The 14,784-nt window shown below is 41.4% G+C and overlaps 1 protein-coding gene across 2 annotated transcripts in view; it reads left to right on the plus strand.

Moving 5' to 3' along the window:
* Positions 1–14,784, plus strand: part of LOC141053210 (uncharacterized) — an 85,635-nt gene that overhangs the window by 7,117 nt on the left and 63,734 nt on the right. For both annotated transcript variants that reach the window (XM_073550603.1, XM_073550604.1), the window contains exon 4: positions 9,361–9,439. In XM_073550603.1, coding sequence (XP_073406704.1) covers positions 9,361–9,439 — 79 coding nt within the window. The remainder of the gene's footprint in view (positions 1–9,360; positions 9,440–14,784) is intronic.

Here is a 14,784-nt window from a genome sequence, read left to right on the forward strand (position 1 = left end):
TACATTTTAAAACTTACAAAAAGGAAAATGGGCCGATGCAAAAGTTTGGGCAACCTGCATGGTATCTAGTAGCACCCCATTTTGAAAGTATCAAAGCTTGTAAACGCTTTTTGTAGCCAGCCAAGAGTCTTTCACTTCTTGTTTATGGGATTTTCATCAATTCTTTCTTGGAAAATTCTTCTGTGAGATTCCTGGGTCGTCTTGCATGCTCTGCTATTTTGAGGTCTAGCCACAGATTTTCAATGATGTTCAGATCAGGGGACTGTGAGGGCCATTGTAAAAACTTCAGCTTGCACCTTTTGAGGTCATCTATTGTGGATGTTGACATGTGTTTAGGATCATTATCCATTTGTAGAAGCTGTGATCCCGTACTGTCTTGTCTGTATAATCTCTTTTGAATCCTCCCCTGCCCAGGAGCTGTGGTATGATCAGCCCATGTTCCTGTACGGTCAGACACAGCCATTGCACAGCACACAGCAGGGGCAAATGTATCAGATTGTCTCAGCACAGGAACATTTGTTTTAATCACATCCAATTGTGGAAATTCTTATTATTCCAAGATCTAGTGAATAAAGTGAACTTTTGTTCATGGGAAAACCCTTCAATTACAGTAATTTTGAGCAGGGGTGCCTAAACTTTTACATTCCACTGTAAATGGGTTCTTAAAAATCCCAGTCATACACTGCGGAAAACAAATCTGCAAGAAAAGCACAGTGCAAATTTCAAATCTGTGGCGTGCTCATTAATTTGCACATTTTTAATGCGTATTTCACCCTTTCAATATGTAGTAGGGTGAAATCCGCAACCAAATCTGCAAGAAATCACTATCTGTGCATTCGTTGCGGAGTTGTGTCCAAAGCGGTAGCGGAAATTTTCTGCTGTGCCTGAACATAGACTTGATGTAGCGAAAGGTCTCTTTTAGAGACTCCTTCTGTATGGATGGAGGTCCCAACCGTCCAAGGATTTCCCCTCCACCCACCCTGCAATAAAGAAGGTATGAGCAGTGGTCTTGTAGGAAAGTCTACATTTTTTATGGGGCCATTAATAAAGGGTTGTTCTGGGCTGGACAACCCCTTTTAATATAATTTTTTTTAAAAGGATTATTCTTGGCTTTTCACATAAAGACATTTTGGTGCAGCACACATTATAATTAGCATTTACTGAACATTTGGACGACTGTAGATTTCGAGAGGGGGTGCATTTATTGAGACGCACTACAGTGCCCTCATACAGCTATAAGAATGGCACTCAAATACAGTTTTTAGTGAAAATTAATGGTTTGGCGATCCGCAGTGGGGAAATGGAGCCGGCCATATGATTTTTGGTATAATGAAGAGAAGTGGGGGTTTGATAAGGGAGGACAGGGACATTGTGTTTTTTTAAGGCAAAAAAAGCTAATAACACAGAAGCCACCCTGACCTAGGAAGTGCACTCCGCTAATGACAGAAGTAATGATCACATTTACAGGCTTCCATCCAGCCCCGGCTATAACTGTTCAGAGATAGAAAACTTCCGGTATGAGACTATTTGCAATCAGGGAATGTGTAATTGGGGTTTTATTTTGCAGGATGCTGGTATTTTTCAGAACATTTCTACGCGTTACAAGCAATACTCGTACATAGACACCAAGCATTCCAGAATCGTAGGGTTTATTACAAAGAGACACTCACCACTATACCCTGACAAAAATAATAAGAACTAACTACAGATATTATATAAATGGCCACTTCTGTCAGAAAAGGGTATTACTTTTCTAAAAACCTAATAATGAAGGAAACATTGTTTTTGCAATTTTAACTGTTGAACTATTCAATTAAACATTTAATGCAAAATTAATGCACCTTTTTGGTGCTGTGATGAGATTTTTCTCTCTTCCATGCCTTGGCACCAGGGGGCGCTATTGTAGTTTCCATAATCATCTCTCCTAAAATAATTGTAACTCTCACTTGTCCCCGCAGACATTTCCGTAATTACACCGTCCCAGGATCAGCTATTCACTTGCATTGAAATAAGCAATGCAATAGTCACCACAGGACGACTTAGAATCTACAGAGCTCGAGCCCAATAATTTATAGTTTTAGGGTTGAAAGAAGACTCTAGACCGCTACACCGTTAAAGGTGTTGTTCCTTTCCCTTAAAAGTCAATGTCCCTGGACCCTACTCATTCTGGCTGTGGTATAATATGTACAATATAGGATGTAGAGGTGTGTGGCTCTCCCAACTTTGGGATCTCCTAAGCAAGCTCCCATTGTTCGTCAGACATAGAACCTATGGCTACCTCCCAATCCCATATCACCCACATATGAGGTGATCTAGTGCTTCCAATCAGTAGAACAGAGTGTAGGTAAGATATGTGTCTGTTGGGCGGTGGAGGAAGCCAACAACACCACCCAGACCAAAGGGGAAATCACGTAAGGTAGTAGTAGCATCTTCGGAGTGAGCGTAAAGGGGTATGCCTTATCTATAAGGAATAGAAAAGTAAACCGTTCAGAAGATTGTGCTCTTTCTTCAAAGCCTGGTATGATTTAAGGATGCATAAACCTGACCCAGGTAAGCCAAGCTCGCCCTTTCCCATAAAGGCCCATCTTCAGATCGCTTAATTTAGAAAGGGTCCCGTTATGCCAAAGAGGGGTATGATTATCATAGGGAGGCACCTGGAAAAGTTTACGGACCACAACCCAAACCAGTATAGCCTGCCCATGGATAGGGAATTGGCTATCTGCATGAGGACCCCACATGGAGGAGCGAGACAGGAAGTCCTCGCCCCTTCCACCTACATATATGTGAGAGTTGAGATGCCTAATTATACAGTCTAAGGACTGGTTAAGTTCCCCCTCATTCAAAGATACTGAAGACCTTATCCTATCTCTGCAACCCTGCCAAAAGAAGGCAGAAAAATGGGGTTAAGCTTGGATGTATTCAAATTCAGGTGTACTGGAGACTGTAAAATAATATATAGTGCTTTTGGCATAATCGTCATGTTAATTGTAATATTTGAGATAACTGACAGAAAATCAGTACCAAGAGAACATATTTTGTAAGAATTGTAAAATAGTGATTAGGTTCCTTTTTTGCCACAATTTTTCCCTGTAACAAGTAAAACTCAAAACTTTACAGTTTATATAGAATTAGCCTAAATGAAAAGTTAGGTCACTTTGTAGGTAGACTGTGGGGGGTGCACATATCATTGGTGAAACCTCTGGAGCTCAGGGGGCCCAAGAGGTTTAGGGGGCTCATTTCAACCTCCAAAACAGTTTTAGTTGTGCATTATGATGGGCTCTTAGACTGGAGAGGGCCCATTTCTTGTTCTTTCACAGCTGCCCTTTTCTGTCTGTGTCCATCAGTTGTACACTGTATTACTACAGTTCTGCAGGTTTCCGAGCTGAACTCTTTCTTTTTCAGTGGCAGCACAGAGCATGTTATGGCAAATTGCACTCTGCAAAATGTTTTTGCCCCAAGGACTGTACAAAAATTAGAAAAATTGTCATCATCCAAGACGTTGTTTATTTCCAGAAGAGTTAAAAAGTCAGTAGAGAAATTGGTTTAAACCAAATCTTAGAACACATTTGTGTTAGAAACGTGTCTCACTTTTTTTGTGTCCCCCCCCTCTCCTACTCCCCCATCACAGAGGATTTTGTTTCCTAATGTGATGAAGTTACTGGTGTAGTGCTGGACGGGAGATATATTTCACTGCGCCTAATGGCATCAATGATATCACATAGAGGTGACGTGTGTCTGTTGTCATCGTTACCAACACAGCGTTGGAGCAGGAAGTGCCGGGGTGTTAGGGTAAAGCAGTGGAGTTTCAGTGCTCCGGTGATGGTGATTCAAACAATTCATAGCTGTTGGTTCTGTAATAGAGATAGATACAATTAGTGTCATGAATACAGTATTATAACAGTATGGTCTGATCACATATCAGATTACAATAACCTTATGATAAAAGGAATGACTGCACATCATACTCCTTGTTTAACCCCTTAGGTGCCAGGGTATTGAGCTCATGGATCCAGTAGGCCTCTCTTCTTTTTAATAGATTGGCTAGGGTTATAAACCCTGTCGCTCTTCACAGTATAGCGAGTGGACGCGGTATCCGCCGCGAGTCTGTGGCACTATACTGTGAAGAGCGACGGGGTTTATATCCCTAGCCAATCTATTAAAAAGAAGAGAGGCCTACTGGATCCATGAGCTCAATACCCTGGCACCTAAGGGGTTAAACAAGGAGTATGATGTGCAGTCATTCCTTTTATCATAAGGTTATTGTAATCTGATATGTGATCAGACCATAATGTTATAATACTATATTCATGACACTAATTGTATCTATCTCTATTTCAGAACCAACCACTATGAATTGTTTGAATCACCATCACCGGAGCACTGAAACTCCACTGCTTTACCCTAAGGCTATGTGCACACGCTGCGGATCCGCTGCGGTTTTGACTGCAGCAGAACTGCAGCAGTTCTGCAGACAGTGTACAGTAGCATGTTATCCTATGGGATTAACATTCTGCTGTGCACACGCTGCGGATATTTAACTGCGGAAAAGCTGCGGTTTTGAATCTGCAGAAACAATTGACATGTCAATTATTTCTGCGGATTCTGCTGTGGTTTGCCACCTATTCCATTGTCCAGGTGGCAAACCGCAGGCCAAACCGCAGGTATTTTACCTGCGGTTTTACCTATAAAAATCCGCAGACCAATCCGAAGTGTGTGCACTTAGCCGGAGGCCGGGGTCACACTAACCGGCGCAAAATACGGTCCGTAGTTTACAGGCGTAATACGGATGAATGACCCCTAAATAGTGCTCCGTATGTCATCCGTAAGCAAGGTGAGGTCGCGTATTTTGCGCATGTCAGCATCCGTATGGAATCCGTATGGCATCCGTATGCTGAGATTTTCTCGCCGGCTTGCAAAATGGACATATAATGGAGCCCTATGACAGGTTTTATAACACAAGCGAAAGAATAGATATAGACACATAGAATACATGTATATATCTATCTATCTATCTATCTATCTATCTATATGTCTAGATATATAAATACATACATGTCATTGTGACAAACATATATATATATATATATATATTTGTACTTCACAGAGTTCTTCATAGCAGAATAGCCGCTAATTAACTTGCCGGCTTCTATGAAATAATTCCCCAACCCGACATATAATTAATTAGATGAGGGTTTGTGTGCAAAATTTGGGAGTTGTATTTTTTATTTTAAGGGGTTAATTCGTTGTTAAAAAATGTGTGGGCTTCCCATTGCCCTGTAGCGGTGGCGAGTGGGTTAATCTAACAAAGGGTTAACGTCACCTTACAATCGAATGGTGACATTAACCCTTTGTTAGATTAACCCACTCGCCACCAATATAGGGCAATGGGAAGCCCACGCATTTTTTAACAAAGAATTAACCCCTTAAAATAACAACTACAACTCCCAAATTTTGCACACAAACCCTCATCTAATTATTAGTCAAGGACATATAAAAAAAACATGAAATGAAATGCTTTACTGAATGTAAACCATGTGTCATTTCATGTCAGGTTGGGGAATTATTTGATAGAGTTAATTAGCGGCTATTCTGCTATGAAGAACTCTGTGAAATATAAATATATATATATATATGTCACAATGACATGTGTATATATATATGTGTACTCTATTGTGTATATATCTATTCTTTCTTTCTTTATTAAACCTGTCAGTGTGAGTTTACTGTATAGCGCACTGAATTGCCGGCTTTGCTAAAAGACACCGGGTGCGTATTTCTCGCAAGTCACATGTGTGGTCCGTGTGTAATCCGTATTTTTTGCGCACCCATAGACTTGGATTGGCGTATTACGGGCGTAGTACGCTGACAATCGCAGCATGCTGCGATTGGCATGGACCATAGAATACGCCCGAGAAATATACGGCTGTTGGGAGCAAACTCATAGAGAATCATTGGTCCGTGTGTAATGCGTGCTTTTTACGCCTCTCACTCGTCCGTATTCCTCTCTAGTGTGACCCCGGCCTAACACTCCGGCACTTCCTGCACCAGCGCTGTGTTGGTAACCATGACAGTATAGATCCTTTTGGATAGAATATTAATCTCAGGCTTAATGTGCGCTGCTGGACCAGATAAAATTACTACCAAATGAGAAGTTTAACCATTTATTTTCCCAACGCGTTTCAAAGTGTGAACCACTTCTTCCTCAGGGGATGACATGTAGTGAACAGATACAACCTTCTCTGGTTAAATACATACAGTGTTTGAATTTAGGCGCCAAAGAAACATGTGATGGAAGGACAAATGTCAAAGTTCAAGGGTTAATAGTGCGCTAAAATGCATTTACAATTATTCTTATTAATTCTCATTTTAACCCTTTTGTATTCATGTTACAGATAGTGTATTTGAAAGAAAAAAAGGGAAAAGGAAAAAAAGAAGAAAAAAAGAAGAAACAACTTCCATGTACCGAAAAAAGATTACACGGAGGGTGAAACGAACTCGCTGACAAAAGGTGTCATAGACAAGAGTCACTACCACTAGACTGGGGAAGATTTCGTTTTCTTCTTTTTTTCCTATTCCCTTTTTTTCTTTCAAATACACTATCTGTAACATGAATACAAAAGGGTTAAAATGAGAATTAATAAGAATAAATGTAAATGCATTTTAGCGCACTATTAACCCTTGAACTTTGACATTTGTCCTTCCATCACATGTTTCTTTGGTGCCTAAATTCAAACACTGTATGTATTTAACCAGAGAAGGTTGTATCTGTTCACTACATGTCATCCCCTGAGGAAGAAGTGGTTCACACTTTGAAACGCGTTGGGAAAATAAATGGTTAAACTTCTCATTTGGTAGTAATTTTATCTGGTCCAGCAGCGCACATTAAGCCTGAGATTAATATTCTATCCAAAAGGATCTATATTGGTGGTCACGTTGTGGACCTTCGGGTGTGCAGCAAGCTGGCATTGGTCTATATGCCTATATCTTTCCTGGAAAGGGTGAGTAGATTTCATCAGTCTTTATTCCGTTTTCCACCCAGATAAGACCCTATTGCGCTTTTTCTTTTTCCTTAGTCCTTTTACTAACCATGACAGTAGACACACGTCACCGCACCTCTATGTAATCTGGCTTATCCAATAGTATGTTAGAGCGTACCCAGATAGGCGTGCCCTGCTCACGCCCCCCCTTTCCACCATCACTCAGCGCCTGGAGCGCATTATGACGTCGGTGGAGCGCATGCCGGCCTACTTCCAGTTGCGCACTTCCGCCCGGCCACCTTCTTGGCTAGGGTTATAAACCCTGTCGCTCTTCACAGTATAGCGCCACAGACTCGCTATACTGAACGCCCCTGCAGCAATGGTAAGATATCACGGGCACTCCATTCACCGATTCTAATGTGCTACATCTTAGCATGAACCCCTATTTAGCCGCATTTTGTTATTTCCTCTCTTAGAGAGACGGCTCTTTGTGCCTCCGCACCTCTTGGTATGTAACCCTTCCAGCTCCTTGTTTACATACACTCTCCACTGAGCACTTTTGACTCATTCTAAGCAGATTTGTTTTCTCATATCCCAGGCCCTGCCACTAAGAGCTCACAGTACAACGCTTTGGTATGTGCCTCTCTCTGTAGATTCATTTTGGTTTACATTTTGTCTGTGTTCCTTGTTTCTACCATGTGCACTGTGCTATAATGTGCTTGATGTCTCTGTACATTATTATATCATGTTTTGAATCTTGACTACCCAGAAATCTTGTACATACTTATTTTTTATTTAATTCTTTATGTAATTATACCACTTTTACTACTCTCCCACAGTACATTGATGAAGGTCATAGACTGAAACGTCTGTATGTATGTGCTGTACCACATTAAATTACCTTTCTGCATTTGAAATTCACCTGTGTGTGCCAAGTCTTTATGCATAGAAGTTCACAGATTGGGAACCTACTTGTGCACCACTTCAACATGGTTGTGCCAACGGTTCTGTTCTTTGTGTTGTGTGTTAAGGACCTGAGCCATGGACATTGCTAACCGTGAGCGGGCTGATCCCCGCTAGGAGAAGGACTGTGTTTTTGTTTTCTGCTTTGATGTTTTGCCCAGAGGGCCGTGTTTATTTTTCCCAGCTTAGTTTATGCTGCCTTTAATAAACCAAGCACGTTATTAAAGAAACAGTGTTCCGTTTTTACTTCTGTGTCCAGCTGAGAGAGCTGCTCTACCACACTATATTTTGTGTTTTTGAATTTCTCTATTGAATTTTAACTCTTCTGGAAATAAAGACTTCATGATTTTAAACCACGTCTCTTTGAACTGGGGATCAGAACCTGGATCAAGTTCTTCCTTCCCCATCATCCATTGTGTGACAACAAGCGTACTGACTTTTCAGTAACAGCCAGCAGAACTGTGAATGCAGCTCTGGTTATCACTGGCTGCAATTAGATAATATGAATTAGAAAATAGGTCTTTTAATATAATTATAGAGTTAGAGCGCTTGAAAAAACTCAAGCACAAAGGGATGTTATATTTCATAGTTTACAGCTCGTTGCTTAGGTTACCGACCACCTTTCCAGTAGCTTGTTTCCTTGGCAAGGCCGCAAGGAGCATGGACTTGCAAGGCATTTGCGATACAGCTTGCAAGCATTGCTCTGAAGCCCACCTAATGGATGAATCTGCTCATCTTTAGATCTCCTTGCCTCTCTAAGGGTGTGTGCAGACGCTGCGGAATCCGCTGCGGATTAATCCGCACGGATTTTGCAAAAACCGCAGATAAACCGCAGGTCAAAAGACCTGCGGATTATCTGCGGTTTAGCCTGCGGTTTGGTCCTGTGGATTCACCATCTCCACAATGGTGGAGATAGGAACCCGCTGCGGATTCCACAGAAAGAATTGACATGTCACTTCTTTCTGCGGTTTCAAAACCGCAGGAAATCCGCGCGGATTTTTCCGCACCGTCTACACAGCGTTTTTTGTTTACCATTCATTTGAATGGTACTGTACACCGCAGCTAAAACTACTGCGGGTCCGCAGCGGCCAAAACCGCTGCGGAAACGCAGTGGAATCCGCAGCGTGTGCACACAGCCTAATGGTTCAGAGGCAAAGCTTTCGATGCTAGCAGCATTGGAGAGTGCACATTTCGGGCCAGTGTCTTCAGAAGCGTGTACCCTCCCCCCACTGAGGAGGCAGGGATGCGATGGGCTTCTAAAGAACAAATATAAGACGATCCTTTTGAGTCAGCGTTTTATAGTCATTAATTTATATACAAGGGTTTGTTTTAAAGATCAGCATGCTCTTTAAGCTGGCGTGGATGGAGAAATCTGTATGTATTGACCAACAATAAAACAAATGGCTTAACAAAATTGCACAAGGAATAAGGTACAAAAAGCCACAAGCAACCAGCCAAAACTGGCAGCAGAAGCTGGACAGATGATTGCAGAAGTAAAAGTGGGTAATTTTTTATTAATTTTTATGTCTGTCGTACCAAAAGTCACTAGTGGCAGAGATGCTGAGGCCCAACTATAATAGGTGCAGGGTTTGCAATCGCACCCCGGCCCTGGAGACTAGAGGAGCCTCAAAGATCTCTTTGCCCCATAGGAAAATACTATTCCTATTAAAGATTAGTGATCATTGGGGGGCCCTGTTGGAGACTTTGCATTGGGGCCCACAAGCTTTTAATTACGCCAATGGACCCAACCTATATTATGATTGAAAGAGTTTGGCCGGGATCACACATGCGAGGAATACGGCCGAGTCTCGCATGTTAATACCCGGCCCTGCCGCCGGCACTCAGGAGTGGCGCGTGCGGCCACATAGCAATACATGGAGCTGCAGGCTCCACTCCCGAGTGTCAGCGGCAGTGCTGGGTATTAACATGCGAGACTCGGCCGTATTCCTCACATTTGTGATCCCGGCCTTTATCAGGAGAAAGCATGTCGCAATTTATATTTTGCCCTTTCTTACCATAAATTGCCCGCCTGCTGATCAAAAAATCCAACATGGCAGAACATTTGCTATCACTCAGTCTGTTGCACAAAGTAGAATTACTAATTAAAAGCAGCAATTTGGAAAGACAGAATTATGGGGAAACCTAACATTGGATTTGCACCGTATTTGTGTTATAAAAATGGGCAAATTTTGTCGTACTTCATAATTGTACTAAAATTTGCATATTTTGTTTTAAGGCTATGTGCCCATGTAAGCAGAAAATTTCTGCTTCAAAACCGGACTCCTTCCCAGAAAACGCGCGTTTTTTGTGCGTTTGTTTTTCGTGCTTTTTTTGTGCAAAAAACGCGTGTTTTTGATGCGTTTTCTTCCGCGCATCTTCTGTCTCATAGGAAATAGCTAAAAACATGGACTTTTCGGCAAAATTAATGAGCATGCTGCGTTTTTTCCCGCAAAGCATTTTTTTCGTGGAAAAAAACGCATCAATGTGCACAAAAAGTGCGGAATTCATTTAAAATGAATGGGATGCTTCTTGTATGCGTTTTTGAAGTGTTTTGACCGGGACAAACGCTTCAAAACCGCAAAAAAACGCTTAAGTGGGCACACAGCCTAAATGTGATTTATTTTGTAAGCATTAGGTGGCCAACGTTAACCTGGGATCGGTGGGCCATCACTAGCATAAGGACGACTGAAGATGCAGCTGCTTTATTAAGAGGCTTACACCTATTAATATACATTTGGAACATTTTACTAGTACCACATCAAGAAATTCCAGGGGCTTGTTCACACGCTGCACTTCTTTTCAGCTCTTTTTTTTTTCTGACATTTTTTTCAAGGGTAAAAAACCCTGTACTTTACAGTACCAGCAAAGTGAGTGAGATTTTTGAAATATCACGCACATGCTGTTTATATATTTCCTTGGAAATATGAACTATCAAATCGGTTTTTTTTTTAAGTCTGCAGCATGTCAATGTTTTCAGTGTTTTTGCAGCATTTTCACACATTGAATTGGTGGGAAAAAGCATAAAAAAATGCGCATTTTACTCAGCGTTTTTCATGCTTATTTTCTGAGTTTTGGGGTATAAATATCAGCTGCAAATACTCAATGTGTGCACATACCTTATCTGCCCCTGTATTTCTTGCTATCTAACATCTTAGGGTACTGTCACACTTAGTGATGTACCAGCGATCCCGACCAGTGATATGACGCGGTCAGGATCGCTGGTGCATCGCTAAGTGGTCGCTAGTGAGCTGCCACACAGGCAGATCTCACCAGCGACTTCGCTGGGGTCGGGGGTCGCTACTTACCTGTCACACTAGGCGATCCTGACGTCCTCCCGCCCACATCCACGCTCGTCGCTCGACATCACAGCAGGAAGCCCAGCAGGAAGCTGACGACGAGAAACAGTCCTGGACGTTCTCGCGCGATCAGCGACGGACAGCGGGGGAGCCGGTCGGAGGTAAGTATCAGACACAGAGATATCGCTAGCAATATCGCTATAACGTCACAAAAACCAGTGACATTATAGCGATATTGCTAGCGATATCGCTTAGTGTGACAGGCCCTTTAGGCTGTGTTCACATGTCCAGTAATGATCCGATAGAACGGATCCAGCAGCAAGTAGCTGACAAAAAAACAAAAAAAACCAAAAACAAATTTCAACTAAATCCATTTTTTTAACATTGAAGTCTGTTTAAAACTGATCCATTAATTAGCCATCAGTTTTTCTTCCATTTGAAAAGGATCTGTTTTTTACATACTGGATCACTTTCAGATGGCTATTTAACTGATCCGTTTTCCATAGACTTCAATTAAAAAAAAAAAACGGATTAATTTGAAATTAGATTTTTTTTTTTCTAGCTTGACAAAGTTGTGTCTACACAACTATATTGTCATCTGATTGCTGCTAGATCCGTTCTAAGGCCGGGGTCACACTAACTGACGCAAAATACGGTCCGTAGTTTACATGCGTAATACGGATGAATGGCCCCTAAATAGTGCTCCGTATGTCATCCGTAAGCAAGGTGTGGTCGCGTATTTTGTGCATGTAAGCATCCGTATGTAATCCGTATGGCATCCGTATGCAGAGATTTTCTCGCAGGCTTGCAAAATGGACATATAATGGAGCCCTATGACAGGGTTTCTAACAGAAAGCAAAGAATAGATATAGACACATAGAATGCATATATATATATATTTTCTATGTGTATATATATCTATTCTTTCGTTTCTTTATTAAACCTGTCAGTGTGAGATTACTGTATCGTGCACTGAATTGCCGGCTTTTCTAAAGGACACTGGGTGCGTATTTCTCGCAAGTCACACGTGTGGTCCGTGTGTAATCCGTATTTTTAGCGCACCCATAGACTTCCATTGGTGTACTACGGGCGTAGTATGCTGACAATCGCAGCATGCTGCGATTGGCACGGACCGTAGAATACAGACGAGAAATATACGGCTGTTGGGAGCTACCCCATAGAGAATCATTTGTCTGTGTGTAATGCGTGCTTTTAACGCCTCTCACTCGTCCGTATTCCTCTCTAGTGTGACCCCGGCCTAACAGACGATCACTGGACGTGTGAACACAGCCTTATGCCAGTTTGAGCAGCTATTTATTCCCTGGAAGAATTAGAAAAATGATTCTGAAAACTGCTTGTCCTGTGCAAATTTTACTGGTTCATGTTAAAGGCTCCGTCCTCTTCTTTCACAAGCATTTTTTTTATTATCCTGCTGCATCTACAATTTACAAAAATGCCTGTAGCTCCCTCCTATGAAGGCTTATGCATTACCATGGTTACAGACTACAAACATACGGTGTAGTCAGATCTTTCAGTTATACTTTTTCCATTTTTGCTTTTTTACCTGTTGAAGCTTTGTTGCAGTTTTTTTGGCGGTACATAGGTTTCTTCTGTTTAAAATCCATGTTTGGCTTCAAAATCTGAATTGTTTTTAATTATTTCTTGTAAAAAATAAGAACATCAAAAACACAAAAAAGAAAACTGAATTGCATGATTGGAAAACCGTGTACCATCTTGTATAGACGCAACTGCAGCAATACAAAGCCGGGTGCACTCACGGGGCGCGCAGCAGATTAGAATAAATGTCTGTTTCAATATTCCCCATTCCTTGTATTGGTCTGTAATTTACCACTAAATTTTATTGTCTGTAGCTGAAATTCTGCAGATAAAGCAGAACAATACAAGAGAATGGGGGTTTAACAAATCTTACGCATCGTAAACAATCCACCATGAATCTTTGGCCTGTTACAGATTTCCAGAGCCACAGTATGCCGATGCAGATATTTGTCGCTAACTTCATCTGCTGAGATGCAATTCGCAAATAAATTTGCAACAAAAATCTAAATTTAATAAATTAGAGCGCGGAGATTGATTGACAATTCTGCAAAGGTAAAAAGGAGTTACCAACAGCAAACGCTACACAAATTTTATTTTGAAAGTTGCCTTAGCAAGAAACAAATTAGCAGCACTTCTTTCACACTTGTACCCAACAATACATCACCTCTTCGATGGGGGGACACTAACTTCCCCATCAGTGTCTTACCTAACCCATACATCACTGGGAAGTCTCTGCTAAAGAGGACAGGCCTTTGTGTAGCTCATTTTCGGAAAATTGAAATCCAATCTATTTTGCCCTATAGATATTTGATAGTAAAGTGTGGCTAATGGAGGGATTAATTCCTCTGTGTACACTGCACTCTTATGTGAAGGAATCCTCCTGGGTCACTTAGATGGAGAGCAAACATCCTGCACTTACAAGAACCTGACCGCCTGCCTGTGATTCTTATCTGGTATATTATTCTTCATGGCAGTGGACATATGATTCCTGACTTCACCCATAATACCACTCATTTTTTTTCCGTCTATGCTATCAATCATGAGGCAAAACTATGCTTATTAGGTCATGAGTCCTAGTACTAAAGGTAGCCATATACCCTAAAGCTCCACCATACACTTTCGATAGCTGTTGGCCAAACGATGGTTCAACCGATTGCTTTCTCTCCGAACTCTCCTGTACACTGGAGCATTTGCTCAGCCGAGTACTCCCGTGTTCTCTATGCAAAAGCTGCTGCCAGACATCTCTGGCGGCAGCTGATCTTTAGTGAACAAAAGGATCGGCAGTCCGTAATCAAACATTCCAGGCCCTTAATTCTCCTGTTGGGGCACCCCATATACATTTGACTATTGGCCGAGTCTGTTGATATCAATGTGTTCAGCGAACATTAGTCTAATGTGTATTGGAGCTGTTAGCCAAACCTTCTGATATTGGCTAGATGGGGCCCAATTTTAACCCAACAAATGATTTTGGAGGAAAGAAGGGATGGGCAGTGTGTATTCAAACACTCAGTTCTATTTCTGTGTGACAAGCCACTTTCACCATTAAAAACAACACATGAAAGATCTACCGAGAGTTCATTGCTTAGGGGGAGTCAAGAGAGATTGATGTCAGCTAAATGACAGTTCTTGATAAAACAATCTAAGGGCTTGTTCACGGGTTGCATTTTTGCAACGTTTTTTCTGGATATTTTTGCCGCAGAAAAATATAGTGTTTTACAGTATCAGCAAAGTGAATTGGATTTTTGAAATCTGATTATTTTTTTCCTTGCAGATTTGAACCATTACAGCTTTATTTTTTAAAATCTGCAACTTGTCAATCCTTTCATCAGTTTTGTAGTATTTTTTACCCATTCAGATAAATGGGGGAAAAAACCATAAAGGTGCATGAAAAACGTGTATATTTTATGCAGTGTTTTTTCTACCAAAACTCTAGTTTTGTAGTTTTTGCAGCAGAAATATCTGCTGCTAAAGGTGGGCACAGGCATGGACTG

Source organism: Dendrobates tinctorius, unplaced genomic scaffold, assembly GCF_039654945.1.
Source record: "Dendrobates tinctorius isolate UK_male_01 unplaced genomic scaffold, ASM3965494v1 ptg000165l, whole genome shotgun sequence".
Lineage (NCBI taxonomy): Eukaryota > Metazoa > Chordata > Amphibia > Anura > Dendrobatidae > Dendrobates > Dendrobates tinctorius.